Source organism: Lissotriton vulgaris, chromosome 12 (assembly GCF_964263255.1).
Source record: "Lissotriton vulgaris chromosome 12, aLisVul1.2, whole genome shotgun sequence".
Classification (NCBI taxonomy): domain Eukaryota; kingdom Metazoa; phylum Chordata; class Amphibia; order Caudata; family Salamandridae; genus Lissotriton; species Lissotriton vulgaris.
Genome location: NC_141700.1, coordinates 163,580,780 through 163,599,487, shown reverse-complemented (window position 1 = coordinate 163,599,487; position 18,708 = coordinate 163,580,780). Strand labels below are relative to the sequence as shown.

At 43.5% G+C, this 18,708-nt stretch overlaps 1 protein-coding gene across 1 annotated transcript in view; it reads right to left on the bottom strand.

Annotated features, from left to right (window-relative positions):
- Nucleotides 1-10,901: 10,901 nt before the first annotated feature.
- The window catches only part of GNAO1 (G protein subunit alpha o1), a 687,967-nt gene continuing 680,160 nt past the window's right edge, over nucleotides 10,902-18,708 (bottom strand). Inside the window, exon 8 of the mRNA XM_086947686.1 lies at nucleotides 10,902-12,875. Within this exon, the coding sequence (XP_086803812.1) occupies nucleotides 12,688-12,875 (188 nt within the window). The 3' untranslated portion in view covers nucleotides 10,902-12,687. The remainder of the gene's footprint in view (nucleotides 12,876-18,708) is intronic.

Sequence of the window (18,708 nt, the reverse complement as noted above, 5' to 3'; positions counted from 1 at the left end):
TCGAAAAAATCATCGCCACCCATGGGCTCATGGACGATGTCCGCACAGACAATGGGTCCCCATTCAATGGCAGCGAGTTCACAGAATACCTGCAGAGCCATGGCATCAAACACAAACGAATAACACCAAGATGGCCCCAGGCCAACGGAGAGGTCGAAAGACTAATGAGAACTCTCAACAAGACAATCCAAATTGCAATAGCCGACGGTCACAGTATAGAGCTAGCCCTCTATCAGTTTCTTCGAGAATATCCCCTGACTCCACATTGCACCACGGGAGTCTCTCCAAGTCGACTCTCCTTCAACCGGGCAATCGCAGACACCCTCCCGCACCATCCCACGTGGGAGCTAGTCCCAGCCCCCAGGAACCGGTCCATGGAACAGCGCGCCAAGAACAACCAGGAAGCGTCCCGAAGGCGGAAGGCAGCGGACAGCCCCATTCAAGTCGGAGACACTGTTCAAGTAAATGATCGCCATCCTGGCGGGAAGTTCCGTCTACCATTTGAACTTGACCCCTGGAGAGTAACGGAGATACATGGGACAATGGTCACCGCGGTCAGAAACGGAGAAGCAGTAACAAGGACTGTGTCCTTTTTCAAAAAAGTACCCGGAGGAGGGGATGATCCGGAACTGGATGACTGGCACCCAGCCCCCCAGCGCAGACCGTCAGAACCAACTGGAACAGAGACCCTGACAAGCCAATCCGGCAACGTCACCCCGAGCGAGGGGGAGCCCGAGAGACCAGCAGAAGGCCCCAGCATCAACGAAACCAGAGACTCGGAAGAACCACCCCCGACCATGGCGGAAGGGCAAAGCCAAGCGAAGTACAGTCTACGTCCATGCCCCAAACCTTCCCAGAGGTATCGGGACTTTGTGGCCCAGTGCTGGCGTTGAGCTGACCGAGATGGTGACCCCGCCGAGAATAAAGTAAGACTGTTCTGTTTTATATCCTGTATGTTGTGGATCACACAGTAGTTCCAGAGACTATACCAGCGTCATGCTTGGTGAAGACTGCTAAAGGCAGGACGTTATGTTTGTTACAGCACACCCACTGACTATGCAAGCCATTTGTGTGCTATTGTACTCCATTTTGTTTTATCCCCAGGTAAAGGAGGAATGTAGTGTTGCTGGCAGTGGGGTGTACCACTGCAACACACGCCCCCTCCCACTGTTGCACTTAGTTTGTCCCCTCCAACGTAGAGGGGCTATGGTTTAGCCCAGCGTAAGCGCTGGACACGCAGAGTTGTGAATAAAAGGCCCAGGGCTCTGGGCGTGGCCAAGTTACGTGCTAGCCACCAACAGCACACGTGTGTCCTCCAGCCTCTGATTCCTAGGCCCTAACCAGGACACTACAGTCCCCACGTGGTGGATAGGCCGCACGGACGAGCGCGCCTGCCCTGCGGTGTGCAGTGAACCGTGAGTAGTGCGTTAACCTGGAAAGGCGGACGGCAGGCTACTGGGGGCATAATGTGGACAATTGCAGGCTCCACTTCCAGGGTGAGTGACTGAGACGGCTCCATTATGTGCGGCAAGATGGCGGCGATGGCGCTAGGTGCCTCAGACATCTGACAGGCGACCAGCTGCTGATATTGCCGTGGGGGGAGCACGGAGCAGGAGCACACTGCTGCTGGTGGTGAAGTGACTCGCTTGGTGGTTAGGGGGGACGATCTCCTTCTACCAGCTATAGAAGTGGAGCAATTTCGAGCAGTGGCAGAGACTTGGGGGGCCCGCGTTTCTGGCTGGGCCTTGAGGTACGGGCTGCCTGCAGTGTAGGACGGATCGTTTGCTTTAGCACATAGCTGTGTGCTACATCAGTGGCAGTGCTCGGGGAAATAGCGACGCACAACTTGATTGCTTGGGAGTACTGGGCCCCCCAACAGCTTTGCAACTAGATCCAGTTCTCAGTGATGTGTGCAGTACCGCCTGTGCAACTGCGGTGAGGAAGAGAAACCTGAATTGTACATCATTAGAAGGGGGCCTCGTGGTTGTTGTGCGCTTGAACATCGTGGGAGCGTCGCCCTGAGGCTGCTGAGAGGGCTCTATTGACCCATCTTTGACCACGCGGTGAGTGTCCTGTAACTGGCTCTGCAGGCTGCTGGGATCTGCCAGCTCCCGTTGATATCCTCCGAGGGCTGAGGGAGGACTCCCCTTGGCGTTATAGCGCTAAACAATGGGGAAATTTTATGCAAGGCAACCACGCCTTACATTCGAGACGAAGAGAGGAGCGAAACAGACACAGCCGGACAGCGACCAGGCTGAGGCGGGGCCCACGATGGATAACACCAAAGATCCCAAGACTGATATGCAAACTATCCTAACAGAAACGAGACAGGGATTTGCCACAATCGTTGATAAAGTTGATACGCTCACCACCCGCATGGACTCTATTGTTCATAAAATGGACGCTCATGAAACTCGGCTTAAAGAGGAGGAATAACGGATTTCTGACAATGAGGACGTTGCGGACCAACTGAAGAAAGCAGTGACGCAGATGGATAAACTCATGCGTGTGATAGATGCGAAGAATGAGGACATTGAAGGGGAACAATATACGCATACTAGGGGTGCCAGAAAGTACCAACACGGGCCGCCTGGAACTTTATGTTGAGAAGCTGTTGACAGCGACGACAGGAGGATTGCTTTCCCCTCAATTCATTGTAGAGAGGGCACACAGGTCCCCGGACCGCAACCACCTCCAGGGACCCCCCCCCAGACCCATCATCGTCCGTCTCTTGAATTACAGGGATAGAGATGTGGTATTGAAGGTGGCCCGCGAAAAGAAACCACTCACCTACGATGGAGTTACATTCACCATCTTTCCTGACTTCACGATGCGGGTACAGGATGAGCGGAAGAAATTCAATGCTGTGAAGCAGAAGCTTCGGCAGGTGGACTATGCTCTACTCTATCCTGCACGGTTAAGAGTGACATACCAGGGGACACAGACGATACACACGTCGCCACAATCCGTTGAAAAATTTCTGAAATCGCTGCAAAGCCGGAAGAACAATGCTACTTCGCCGGAGGATGATGAAGGGACACAATTATCTGACATGGAATAATTAACTGTGCCCGCAGGAGCGGGACTACTAGTAATATGCATAGTTAGTGCTTTACAAGACATAAGAGTGTATTGAATTTATGCTGTATAACTAATGTTTGTCATTGGTTTTCATGCTAAGTTGCCTAACGTTTTAAGATGTTGTTTAGAAAGTTTACTTTGCACTTCATGGTCTGAGTAACACAGTCTTGAGATAACCCGGACACCCTTGTCCTGTTTGATGCTGACGATTTTAGTTGGTTTCCTGCTTAGGAGCAAGGTTCGAGCGCGCTATCTGGCGTGATACCCCAATGGGAATACCCCTATGGCAATCTACACTGTTTAAGTGGTTGGGGAGGGGAGGGCAGGGGGGGGGGACAGGCTGGCATGTTTGGGATGCTTCAGTGGGTGGGGGGAGGGGAGGGGGGGGGGAGTTCGATATGGTACAATTTTTATGGATACACGAGATGAGCTGGCGGAAGATGGTGATTTGTGGGTAATGATAGAACCCTTACAGACTTTGTTGATTTATTCTGTATGCAGTGCAATTATTCATGACTGGCGAACCGCCTGAAAACACTTTCACGGTACTATCCTGGAATATTAGAGGGCTTAAAGACGCAAGAAAATGTAGACAGGTATTAGCTTACTAGGATCGACATAAGGTATTAATGGTGTTGTTACAGGAGACGCACATGTCCCCTCAATCTCGTCCTTCTTTTGCTAGCAGGTGGGCAGGCATCAGGGCTTTTTCTACCTATTCATCCTATGCTAGGGGCACTGCTATATTGATAAAGCGATCAGTTCCATTCACACTCCTGGGTCAATTAGTGGATACTTCTGGGCGTTACATGATCCTGTGGGGGAGGCTAGGAGACGGGACAGTTACCATCATCAATTGTTATGCTCCAAACACAGACACACTAGAGTTTTTCACACTACTATGGGGCAAAATACTGGATATTGGCTCCACGCACATCATTTGGGTGGCGACTTTAATGTAGCATTGGTACCTGCACAAGACAGAGCGGATGGTCTGGCACAGTATCATAGTAAGGTGAGAGAGAAGCTGTAGGGTATTGTGGAGGAGGGAGGCCTGGTGGATAGCTGGAGGCACGTACACCCCATGCAATAGGAGGGTACGTACTTCACCTCTTACACGGGCACGTGGGCATGGCTGGATTACTGCTTCTTGTCAAGAGACCTGGCTGTTGCGAGGCATTTGGCTAGAACCTACTCTGACCACTGTCCTGTGTTTTTTACGATGACAATACCCGAATATGACCGTCCTAGACGTGCTTGGCGTCTCCAACCCGCTGCCCTACTGTACGCAGTAATTAGAGAGGAACTGAGGGAAGACATAAAAGACTTCTTTCCTCGAAATAAGGATACGGTCGATAGTGTTGCGATGATGTGGGAAGCCTTCAAGGTCACAGTTCGGGGGTGGTGTATAACCAAGAGTTTCGGGGTGCTACGCGATATCCAACCTACATTGCATAAGCTGGAGGGAGACCTGAAGGGGTTAGAGAAGAGAATGCTATGTAGGGACGAGGGGGCTGCGCAACAAGAGTTTAGAGCCAAATTGTCAGAATATGAGGAGGAAGCGCTGCGCGAGACGAAATTCCAGAGCAAATTTTGGGTAGCCCGCAAGTATGGTGAGGGAGAGCGGCCAGGGAGAGCTTTGTCTGAGGTCATACGGAATGCCCGCTGTACTAACACTATCTTGGAACATACTGACTTGGAAGGGGAGCCCTGTTGGGACAATGTAAAAATTATGAATGTCCTTACAATGCATTATGAGCGCTTACATACTACACAGACCACAGGGGATTTAGATCTGGATGGCTTCCTGGGATAGGTGGCCTTATGCTGGCTGAGTGACAGGCACAGGGAATTCTTGAGTGCCCCCCTGGAGCTTGACGAAATTAGGGAAGCAATAATGTCCCTGAGCATCGGGAAGGCGCCAGGCTTAGATGGCATACCTGCAGAGTTTTATAAATGCTACATAGATATCATGTTGCCGGTATTGCGAGAAGTATTTGAGGACTCCTTGGAGTTGGGGATATTGCCACGATCTATGCGCGAAGTAGTGATTACGTCCCTCTTGAAGCCGGGTAAAGATCCTACGGTATGTGATTCCTTCCGCCCCCTATCATTAATAAACTGTGATGCGAAAATATTGGCAAAAGTATTGGCCACATGGCTATCCCTATTAATGACCAAAATAATACTCCCGGATCAATCGGGCTTCGTTCCGACTAGGGCGACCACTCATAACCTGCGCACTCTTTTCTCCCTTATACAAACGGTGGTGTCGGAGTTCCCGCTTGCCGCTGTGTTTTTAGATGCCTCTAAGGCATTTGATTCCGTGGAGTGGAGATATCTTTTTACTGTTTTACAGAAGATGGGCTTTCCTCCAGTCTTCCTGTCCTGGGTGCACTTTTTATACACTGGGCCCAGAGCTAAATTACTTGTGAATGGTCATCTATCAGCATCGCTGTCAATAACCAGGGGCACCCGGCAGGGGTGTCCGTTATCTCCCCTTTTATTCGCCATTGGGATAGAGCCATTAGCATGCCGGATACGACAGCTACATCAGGATAGCGTATTTCGGTGCCTTCAACGCCAAATCTCCGTATCGCTTTACGCCGATGATGTGACGCTGTATGTCACGGATCCTCACAATAAGTTGAATGCCCTATTATGTGAATTTGTGGTCTTTGGTAGACTGTCGGGGATTGCCATTAATTGAGGGAAATCACAATTTTTTCCATTAACTCCCGCGGTACCCGAGTTCCCCTTAGATTTTCCCCTGGAATGGTGCCACTCGACCTGCGAAACCTGGGGATTCAGGTTTCCAGGGATAGGGAAGAGACGTTACGGATGAATTATGGTACGGCTATAACGAAATTAACTGACACTGTCACGCAATGGAAAAGTCTACCTTTGTCACTGGCTGGCAGAGTCACTCCTATTAAAATGGTTATACTGCCCGCTTCTTATATTTCTTTCTTAACATCCGGTACTATCCGGGAGGCTTTTTTTCAAGACTTTGAAGACAGAATTGATTAGGCTGGTGTGGGGTGGGCGCCAATCGAGGCTCAGATGGGCTGTTATGACACAACCTTACAACAAGGGGGGATTTGACATTCCAGACTTTGAAGCGTATTATCTAAGTGCGCAAGCCTACTATGTATATCACTGGGTTAAACCTACACCGTATATGCCCCAGATTGCTGTGGAAGATTGGATTGCTCAACCTCTACCCCTCAACAGCATTATTCATGGCCCAGCTAGTGCACTGGAAACACCACCGACCATGGTGTCTTGCACGATCGATGCCTGGCAGAGAATACTGCGTCTATTGCAGGTTTTGTTGCTATATGCACCGCGCATGCCCCTTACCTATCATCCCCGGTTAGTGTTGCTACAAGAAACCGGGTTTCAGAATATGTGCCGCGTCTTAATATAACTACATGGGGGGACATGTTCTTAAATGGCGTGTTCCAGACCAGGGAACTTTTTTTGGGTGATGCTACCCCCAACCCCCTGGAGATCTTCTACTACATACGATTGCAGGAGGGCATGAAAACGCTGCTTCCTGACTATCCATGGGAGCCTGACTGTGTTGCCCCCTTAAATGTTATTCTATGCAACACTGATGGCGCGCATTTGGTATCATGCATCTACAGTAGTCTTTGGGCACATGCACAAGGGGTGATGGGGACGGCTCGGGAGCACTGGGGCGCAGATTTAGGGAGAGATGTAACCGATGAGCAATGGGAATATTGCTGTGGAGTCACAGGGAGCATAACATCCAGTTGTAGATTTAAAGTAATTCACTATAAGTTCCTGCACAGAATATATTACACCCCTGCAAGGAAATACAGGTTTAAGCTGGCTGATACGGACTGCTGTGAACGGTGTAGCCAACCTGGAGCTGGGTTATTGCACCTGGCATGGGAATGCCCTAAAGTATGGCAATATTGGGAGCAGGTACATGAAGCCCTGGAACACATGCTAGACACTAGCTTTGATAAGGATCCTTTGATTTTGTTATTGGGGTATACTGCGTATACCTATAACAGCAGGAAATTTTTAGATGTTTCTTTGCTACTGGCTAAGCGGCGACTTGCATGTCGATGGGGGAGGGGGAGGGCCCCGAAGTTCAAGGAATGGGTGCAGGACATGCTATACTGCCAGGAACAAGGTGGGATATATGCAGAAACTCAACCCATCGCCTCCAGACCTAAGGACATATGGGGCCCCTTACAAACCTACATGATGCAACTGGGGACAGCTCAGGTGGAAGGAGCAACCCGGGAAATGGTTGGGCAGGAGGGGGCGAACGAGTAAAATGTTTCCTGTTGACTGTACCACTGTTGGAAAACGATTTACTGATGGGGGACCAAGTGCATGTCAATGCGAGTGGGTAGCATACAAATGTTGCAATGTACCCCAGCTTGTCCATGCTGAGCATGCTACTGTTGGAAGCTGTCGATCGCTCGGTTTACATTATTCCTAAAGGCGTGCCTCTGAATAGCCAATGTATATCTGTAAGGTTTGCATCCCTGATGACTGCAAGACAATGTTTGCTGAATCACTCGCTGTGCATCATTCTCGTGCTGGAAGAATTGTACTCATATGTAATGTTTCCAAATACCAAAAATAAAGGTTTTAAAAAGTAAAAAAAATAAATAAATAAAAAAGTTTTGGCCCTGACAAATCAGCCTATCAAGGCCCCCTTATCGGATACCATTGACTCAGTCTACATTCATTTTATAGCCAGGCACTTTGGTCTCTCTTTAGTGACATTTTACATTTCATCTGGCCACTTGGTAATTTTCATGTGTCCTTGCATGTGTTGAGTTGGTAGGAAATAAATTAAAAGGCCTGAAATTATGCCAGCTGAGCAGTACATGCCCCAGTTTCATGCCGAAGTCCATATTCAATTTCTTTACGGGAGTCTGGATGGTCCACTGACAGGGCTTCATGATCACAGGATGTCTCAGGATATTGCTGCCAGACACGTTGGAGCTCCGTTACAGGCAGACATCACAATGCCTTCCTTCTCATCACCCAAGTCTGCAAGGTCTTTTGGGACTTGTTTGTCCTGCTTACCCTCCTCCCTGAATGAACATGGCCAATTGGCGTAGTTCTAGGAGGCCATGTCTAATTTCATACACTGATCTGTGGTGTTCGTCCAAGAGTCTATCTAATCTCCCATGTTATTCAAGTTCTACCTAGAGCTACTTGTGAACAAGATATGGACTGCAGGGCTATCTCAGGATCAATTAGCTCTTGGTACAACATATATAGCCCATGAACACATGACCAGCTACTTCTTAAACTGAGTCCTCAAAAGGCAGAGTTGCTCTTTACTTTGTCATGAAACTATAGCAGAAAAGATTCCTGTTCAATCATTTATGCTTAAACCTACATGTTAATCTATGATTCAATTTATTGTAGGGCATTTTTATTAGTAGGAAGGGTACACACAAGTTGTATACTGCCACTGACAACAAACAAGAACACAGTTAAAAAAAGATTCCTTATTTCAATTCTATTAGTGACATACTAACAAATGTACATCCCTATCTTTACAAAAGTGTTTAAAATGGCAATACAATTCAGTGTTTTGTTTGACATCTTTTAGCATCAATTCTGCTGTTGTGAATACAACAGCCAAAATGTGTTTTGCGGTTTTGAAGTCTCGCTTCCTCAGGGCTTTTAATTGGATATGAAACAATGTTTTTCAATTAGGTCTTCTAGTCGATATTTCCACAATCTGCCAACCAAATCTCCAAAGGACAGTGTCCAATATGGTCATTAATTAATTTATAAAGAAGATGATTTACAGTTTCCTTCATTAGTTTAGTGTTTAAAAGTCTTCCCTAATCTTAACCCATCATAAAAGTTTCAGCTTCTTGTATGTACTGTTTGAACATTTATTCCTGTGAGAGTTTGTTCTTGCATGTTGTCAATGTGAGTATAGCTCTTGTGACTATATGCTTCCCACTAATAAAAAATACCTTAGGGTACACCGAATTATCAAAACATTAGGAATGAATATGCTACAACCTTTGCAGGTCTGAGCTGAGACAGGCCACTGGGGAAAAAGTGTTCAAAAAGTTTTCCTTTCACCCTTGTGTTAAAAAAAAACACGTTTTACCTTAATTAAATGGTTATTGATAACTGTTCTTTCTCAAATGTGTTTGATGACCAGAATAAAACTTCTTGCATAATGGCCCAGGTGTTTGTATCCCTAAGGAATGTATGAAAAGCACCTTCTGGCAAACATCCTCACTCTTGCTTAGCCCTCCATAGTGATGTCATCCATATAGCAACCATATTGATTTCAGATACTGGAAGCAGTAAACATATCAAACCTGAGATTTCCACTGGCTTCCTCTTCATTCCAGAATAAGGTTATGCACACTCAGTGTTATGTACAAAGCCATCCATTTAAGAGTCCAACAGAGGTCTTTGTACCTTGTACCGATGCAGACTGCAAAATGTAAGAAGCTTCAGACTTGGCCTAGACCAACCAAGTGACATTCACACTCTAACTTACCTTTTGATGTATAGGGAAAATATTAGAATTATCCCACTTTCATACTTACTCAGCTATATAATCAAGGTTGTTTCCATTCAATGGTTTTATGCCTCGAGCTAGGATTCTGGAATATGCATTAACTTTGTAAGAGTAAAAAACTCGGGAGCCAAGGCAGAAGTCATTTCAGATAAATGAAATTAATACAAATAGGTTGCTGCTAGACCAAATGGAGTGATCTGCTGAAATTTGAAGTTCAGAGAAACTGACCACTTCGAAGCAATTAATATTTATTTTTTAAAGGACATTTACACTCATAGTAGCCTCATAAATTATTAATTTATAAATTAAGTTGCCATTTCCAGACGCTAAAATGTGTATTACTTCTCAGTGTAGTTAGGTTGGCTCACCTTGTGATGATGCTTACAATATACCAGTGTGTTTCCAATTGAAAGAAAAAGAAACAGTACCTTTTAATTTTAACAATCATTCAACATTCTTGAATGTCCACTCTGCCAACTACTGCATCTTTAGAGGGGTTTCTTCACCCACCATTAAAAATGCTGCAATACACGGAATCTTACACATCAGGCAAGGGACATGTCATGAGCTGTAACTCCACCTTGGCTTACAGTAGTAATATAAGATCTATGGTAGGAGCAGAAAATTTCGGAAAACACGAAATGTAGTCTTTTCTGGGAGTGTACGAAAAAACAATCACATTGGATTCATGGGCAGAGCAACTGATATTTCAAAATAGGACGCTGTATTTTATTTTCGCATCTTGTACATCGAGTAAGGTGAATGTCATGGGCAAAAGTCCCTAACTTCACTTAAAATGGTACAAAGATTACTACAGGATAATCATGAGAATTAGGAAATTCAATATTGTTTTCCATTAAGGTAGGGACAAACTAGGCATTTTGGAATCCGGTACAACATGACTGATGCTTTCAAACATGTAGTTGCATTTTGCTTCCTTTAATAAAAATAATGAAACGACTGTAGCTTGAAAACCAGATTGGGAGAGACCAAGAAGTACAGACAAACGTTCTCTTTATTGAGCTACACATGAATATTTCAATATTCAAGAGAAATAGACTGGCAGTGTTATAGATCCCAGCAACCTCATTAGTCAGCAATACAAAGGCTTAGAAAGACGCAGCTCTTTAGGTTTTCCTCTTATTTTATTGAATCACTTGATTTTATTTTAATTTTTTTCACAGGTGTGACAGGTCTTCTTCAACTTTTTTGAAGTGAAACCGTGAAGAAGCTTGAGTTCTAATCAAAATAGAAATGACAAAGGATTGGTCATGAAAATTGTGGCTTTTAATGTAAACACTACATTCGATTGAATTTTTTTGTTTTTTTAATTTTTTTTGTTTTTTTGCAGCACAAACATCCCACATGAGAGAAAAACACCATTCACTAAGAGGAGGGAGTAGAGGAAGAAAAATAAAAAGCAGCACAAAAGCATTCACTGGAAAAAAAGAGAAAGAAAGAAAAATGAAGCTTATCCTGGTATGTAATACACAGTATTCATCAGAGCAAAAAAGTCTAACAGGGAAATATCATTCGGCAGCTACTGGCCAGTGAGAGATGTGCTTTTTCTATACAAACCTGGAGAGTGAATGCGAGACAGTTTTGGAATACACGTTTAACTAAGAGAAGTGTTAGAGAGATTGGTTCTGTACACTTTGACCTGCCAGACACGGCGGTGGTAATCAGCATGGTCTTATAACTCCAGGCTGGTAAAGACCTTTTCTAGACAGGGCGCTTTCAGTTCAAACAAAAAAATGAAAATTTTAATAACAATAAAGTAAAAATAAATAAATAAAAAAATTAAGAAATTCCCTTACCCCCAAATTAGGTACAATTAATTCATATTAAAATGAGGAACTAAGAACAGTAGAATGCCTTTTGTACCCATTGCAAAACATTTTAAAAAAGGGAAAAAAACGTTTATTCGTTTTTTTGTAAGCTACAAAGCACATGGAAAAATGTTCTTTCCTTTTTAGATTTCTATATGTAAAGACTCCGCTAAAACCAGATCTACAGCATTCTACAGAACATACAGCCACCATTCCATTTTCAGAAGGTTATACATTGACTTTTGTTTAAGGAAGGCTGTGTCTTACAAAGGCCAGAAGGTCATGCTACCGATAGAACGTCAACAGGAGCGTCCATGAAGCCAGTCTGCAGAGAGAAAGAAGGGTCTGGGATGCAGAATAACAATAAGATTGACCACAAAGAAATTCAAAATGGCTCCTCACAGTAAGACGTAAACAGTTTCACAATTGGGATTTCTCTGCTAGCTTTCTCTCTCTTTTTTTCACAGCCCACCAAAAGTGAGGTTGGCACTGATATGATTACATTTCAGCAAAGGAAAAGGGCTACCAACGGCTTCTTTTTATATTTTTTTATTCGTGTCTTATTTTTTGGAGTTGGAAATGGGAAGGACCCCCCTGTTTCTCACAGACCTTTGCGAAAGCTTCAGCACCCCCATTCCTGTGCTTGAACTTGGAGGAAGTTACATTCCACAAGTGAAGAGCTAAACGGTGCTGTCCTGTGCGTCCTTTTAAAAAAAGTTCCTAAAACTTTTACCCGGAAGAGGTTGAACAGAACAGATCAGCGCTGATGTCCCCTGCTCCACTACCCTCCCCTGCTTGAGGCCGACGAGCACACTATTAACCGCCAATGCTGGCCACCCTGTATTTGCCCGGCCACTAGAAATATATATATGTATATAGATATATATATCAACAGAAAGTAAAGACCCAAAGGGTTAAAAAAATAACTGTACGACTATTTCTTTTATGAAAGCATGTTCTTCAAAACTGAAGGATACCTGGGCTCTTAACATGGGGGCTGGAAGTTACAGAATCTGAGTTCTGTGGTTTGATTCCAGACGGGGCAGACCTCCATCAAGGAATCTGTTCTGTTCATATCTCTTTGGGACAAACTAAAAAGATTGTTGTATTTTTTGTTTCATTTATATATATATTTATATATATATAAATTTCATTACGCCATTTTTATTTACCAACTTGCATTTTTGTCATAATCATTACCAAATAAGTTGCTATACACAATGGTCAGTATAAGCCACAGCCTCTGAGATTGTTGGCAATAATGATGTCGGTGACGGCGTCAAACACCACCTGGATGTTATTTGTATCTGTGGCGCAAGTCATATGACAGTAGATCTCCTTGTTGGGGGAACGATTCTTGCTTTCAAACTGTGCTTGGATGTAGGCAGCTGCATCTTCATAGGTGTTGGGTCCTGCGTACAAGCAAAATATACATTGTCAGAGTTAGCTCTAATAGTAATCAATGAAAGTTTCAACAGACCCCTTCCAAGACTCCCCGGCTTTGCTTCTTGAATCCCTTCAGGTCCTATCGTAGGGACCCAACATTCAACTTTGGTATATTCCATACCTGAATTTACCAATCAAAGCTAATCATAAGCTTGCTAACCAAGTTGAGTGTTCCAGCATTTTGAACATAAATGAACTAAGATAATCACAAGAAAATTTGAATGGCAAACTGTGGTGGGCACTCTAAAACTCTGTTTTATGATGTTAAACCATCCTGTTTCTATCTTAGAATATTCGCCCCAATTAATTCCACGTAGCAAGATTAAATGTTACTGAGACTTTTTTATATGTTAATGAGAGGTGAGTATTCTACAGGAAAAAATCCATACCAAGGTGTTCCTACTGGGAACTGCAGAAGCACCACCAGCATGGTTCATTTGACTGCTGAAATAACATACCAAAAACATTATACCAGAGGTCGCCTTTACCATACTAAGATCTTCCAGTTTGAATAAGTCACTTGTGTGAATTTCGACCCTTTCATTTTATTTGATTTCATCATCCAATTACCTATGTTCTTAGATTTTTAAGTTAATTTCAGGATGGAATTATTTGCATTAAAATGATAAATAATGTTGTTTTACCAATGTTGACAGTTTTCCATATGTTTGTTTTTTACAGTTTTGATTTTGAACAGGGGAACCGCTCCCACACGTACAGCCTGTCCACATACCTACAGCCTCCTTTCATGGTTGTTTCTTGGACATAGGTCTGTTCGTTTCCCAGGGCTCCTCTCTAGGTCTCAGCCACGGGCCGCTTTAGCTATCGATTGGGATTCTCCTTGTTTTCATAACATATACTTTGAATGGGTTTTGGGTCAGCTCATGACAGGATAGCTTTGTTGTGTATTTTAGGAATCTGCTATTGATTAGATCATTTTCCTCACTGTTCTTTTGTTTGTGACACTCTGGAGCATATTGGTCTCACAATGTTCTTACTGACTGAGTGGTATCCTTCCTCTTCTGATTGGGGGGGGGGGACTCTTTTACATGCAGCACTCCAGCATGTATTTCCTTACTCTGTTTGTTCCGGTGACCTCCACGCTCTCCAATGGTTTGCATCCCATTCCCTGTTTCAAACAACTTATTTGTTGAGAGGCAAGCAGTCACGAAGAACTGCTCGCCTGCTCATCCTCTGTCCTACACCGGTGCACACAAGGGCATATTTACAAGCCCCTATCAGCACAGGAACGCCACTTTTAAAGACGTTCTTGTGGCGATAGGGACTTCGCCTTATTTACAAGGGAACATTAAGCTACTTAAAGTGGCTTAATGCCGCCTTGTAAATAACGCACCCTTTCTCTTTATACTTTGCATGAAAGGGGTGGCAATGGGTTTTGCGGTGGGGCTTCTGCCGCAACACCTATTGATTTTGACGCTGTCTCATATTTACAAGGGTGACGCAAGTATGGGGCAGCGCCAACATTAAGTACAGGGAAAACCTGGTCTTAACAATGCAAAATGAAAAGAAATGTTCAATTTCTCCTAGTTTTGGCTATTTCTATGTGTGCTGCAATCCCTTCCTGCACATAAACAATCATAAAAAGAATGACTTTTGCAACTTTAAGTGTGCTGCACAATGCAGCACACATAGGAGTTGCAAATCGCCATTCTGGATTGTTTATGTGCAGGAGGGGAAACCTTCCTGCACATCAACAATCATTCCTCAATGCAAGCACCCTTGCACTATGGTGCAAGGGTGCCTGCGTTAGTGCTAGGCAGCTGAATTTAGCGCCAGCGCAGGGAGAAAAGCAAGGCAGCACCGTATTATTGTAAGTACGGTGTATCCATGCGTTTCTAAAGTGACAGGGCATATCGTTAACTATTTTGGAGCTAACCAGCGCTCTGCTACTTTTGTTGTAAATATACCCCATAGTGTTTCTACTTTTAATTTACCATTTGAACTTGGCCGCCTGATATGATAGAAGAGTAAATTATACAGGACTGCTGTGTGCGTCATCACATTTATGTTCTTACTCATGTATTAATCGGTGGTCTCCTTGAAAAGGATTTTCATTAATAGTAAAAAACTCAATCCAAGTTCGACGGCCATGTATCTGTATACATTCATATGTGAATGACATTAGCGAATATCTCGACTATTTAAAGCGGAAACCTGTTGGCTTTGCCAATGCTTCTGTTGGTGTTGTGTATTGTTCTGCAGAGTTGAGTCTGCTGTAGTAAACCTGCCAGACAAGAGTTCATCCCTTCCTCAGCAGTTCTGTCACTGACTCTCTCTAGCTGCAAAGATGCTTTCACAGATAGTGGTCGAAGAAATCCACTGTGCTGATTCGATGCTTCTTTGCGAAGTCAATGTTTGTTTTGGTATTTTGTTTTTATTATTCATCGAAATTAAGGCCTTAGAAAAACTAATCAATCAAAGGACTACAGATAAAATTTGGAAATATCATTCTGGCCTTCGTCATGAGACTGGAGAGAGGTGAATGGCGGGTACAACTGTCGGAAGGAGGGCACCGTTTTGAGGAACAAAATGTAAGAAGTTATAAGGACATGGGTCCGAATGTGGCTTGAAAAATGCAATACTCAATTAACTATCTATTGGCCTGGGAAGCAATAGGCATCACAATTATGGGCAACCAAACCCAAGGTATTTCATAAGATGTTAGCATTATTACTAATATATTTCTGCCAAACGATTGAGAAAGGTTATTGAATTCGGAGACAAAAGAATTGTAGTATATTTTGTCAAATGCGTCCGTGCATTTATAACAAAAATAAAGTCGCATATTTGGATGCCCCATCGCTAGACTACCCAACAAATGCACTACTATTAGGAGGTTGCTCACACCTTCTTGACATTGCTCTGTTTTTGTATAAATTACTTTAGCAAAATATTTGAAGTCAGTCATGTTGCTTTTTTTTTTAAAACCAAAGGACTTACCTATGAATTTAGTTTTTTTAAAGCAATACAGCATTGGAGACTTTGCGTATCTGGGTAATTTTGATTGCAAGGTGCAATACATCTGTGAGTCTCCTGTGTCAACATAATACAAGGGTCTCCAAACCTAAAGTAATCATTTATTTGAAGGCTATCCCAATTGTAGGCAATGGAGGTGAAAAGACTTTGGTAGTCTGAGCAATATATTAGGGACAGAGATCCAACTGAAATCTACGGAGATGACTGAAATATAGAGCAAGTAAAACGAGTCATCACCTTCTCACTGCATGTGCATTACTTCCTTAAGTTTCAAGATTTTTTCACTACATAGAAAAGTCAATATAGTCTTTTTCATGTTAACAAATTGTATGCCTTTTTAGCTTCAAAAAGATGGTGATCATAACAGCAGTCAGGGGTTCGTATTTTCTGTTGATCAATATGCCATAAATATGGCAACAGGTTACACTAAGTCACATTTGTAAACAAGCATGTGCAATGCAATAGGTCTCGCATTAGTAAAAGTTTTAGCTTTTAGCGTTGCAAATGATAACTGTTTTTATTTTTTTAATTTTTTCTTTTAAATATCCCAGCAGTAGCATAAGTAATAAAAGAAAATCTATGAAGCAAGGAAAGGGTGCAGTACCACAGGCTGTTAATTGGTGTCCCTGTATAATTGCAAAGGGACCTCTAAATTCCACATAAGGTACTGCACCCTTAATGCAGTTATAAAGAGAAAGATTATAGTTGAGCATACGTTATCATTTGTTTAGCGCCGCCGCCATTGTTAAAGTGAAAGCGCAGCATGGCGTGCTGCCAAACATAAACATATAATGTTTTTCACATTGAATAAGGCGAGCCGCGCAGAAAAAAGAAAGCTCGTGCAGCCGCCATTGTTAAAGTGAAGCGCCAGAATGGCGCAATTACCAATTTGAGTTAATCCGTTGCAATTGATGATGCTGCGTATATTTGCTCTTTAAATGATACCTATGTTTGAGACACTGTTTTTTGATATGGATTACTGCCCCAGTCTCCCTGTGGTTTATGGGCTACCTCCTGTGGTCTGATACTGGAATGCCTAATTAAGTACAATGTTTTGCAAACTCAATACGGCAAGCTGATCAGAAAGAAAGGCGCTTGGCCGCCATTGAGAAAAATGAAATCGCAGCATTGGAGCTGCAAAATATAAACACTTACAAGTTAAATACGGTGGGCCGCACAGCATAAAAGAAAGGCGCATAGAGGCTATTATAAGTGAAAGCGCTATATGACGCACTGCAAATAAAAAAAATATATATATTGTAATGCAGCGCATGCTGAAGAACAGAAACAAATGAAACCATCATTTTAATTACAAGAACAACGTGTCGGGGGTGTGTAGCAATTGTTCCTGGAACACCAGCTACGTTGAAGAAATCATTAACAAAAGAGTGCTGAGAAACTGGAAATGAAACTAGAGTATTGTCACATGTAACAGTGTCAGTCCCAATGGGAGGTTACAAGAGTAAAAAGAAAAAAAGCATTTCCAAAATACATTTAAAGTAGTCAATTAAAAACATGGGTTGAGCTTAAAGCCCATATTCTGAATACAACACGTCTCGAAGAGACAGCGCAAGCGATACCTAGATGAGGCCTAAAAAAGGAGACAACAAAAGGCCCCCGTTTGACTCAACAGCAGTTAGGCAAACATTGTGCCATGCATAATGTCCTACAAAGGAACAGTGAGAGTCAAATATCTCCTTATTAGGATTTCACTTTCAGGGAGTAGTGAAGTTGAACACTCAATTCTTACTCTGGAAGGGTAGAGCTGAGCACCACTTGTTCAACTATCATACATATCAGTCACATAAAGACAATGTCCAAGCTAGAACAAGAGATGAGACTTTATTACTATTAGAGTAATGTGTTCAGTAACTCTAAGAAGTTTTTATGAAGCAGAAACCATACTTGAGTAGGTACTGAATTACGCTATATTTTGTCAGTGCCTTATAGGAGCTGTAGGTAATTTAATAAGCAGTTTGAGTTGTAAGCTAACAGCTGTGGATGCAGTTTGATACTTAATTTAGTGTTTGTAATATGCTCCTTCACTGTGCAGTATGCAGTGACTGTGTTGTGATCAGTACTACCCAATGGGGCCGTAGCTGCAGGCTGTGAGAGAAGAAAAGTGATAACAGTTCAGGGGGGGTTGAGTGCACTCTGTTGAGATACATGGGCCCTGGCAAGCTGGTGGCCCCTTCATGTGGGAAGGTTCACAGTGAAAATGTTGTCGTTGATTGTGGCTCACACAGCCAACAACACTGTTTGAAGACACTATCCTAACAAGGACATCAATGTCCCTTGAAGAATGGGTATGAAGAATTTCAAGGCACATAGGGGTCATACAGCGATGTCGGGCTCGCCTGAAGAAACAATGCAGGGAAAGGGCACACCAACCTCACATGGATACTGGTGTCACTTTAAAAAAGGATGCATAACAATGCAGGGTGCAAACAGTCAACCACACCACCATCACTTGAAGATACGTTCATGGCAATGCAGGGTGCATGCACACAAGCCTCACATGTATATTGGCATTGCTTGAACAATGTGAAGCACAGGAATATCTGGACTACTCATGAGGGATATCGTTGAACAGGCTGGGCAGTCACTTCAAGCTCCCAGTCTCAGCAGGCTTGATCTCAGACCTCCTTACTACAATGTTCCATAACAGGGGACTAAGGATGAATAAGGAAGGTTGTACCCACATCTCTAATTCTCCTTCAGATGCAGCAGTAGAAAAATATTTTGCTCATTCTTTGGGTTCAGCCCTTAGTCCTCAAGAGAGATAGTCCAGAAATTGACTTC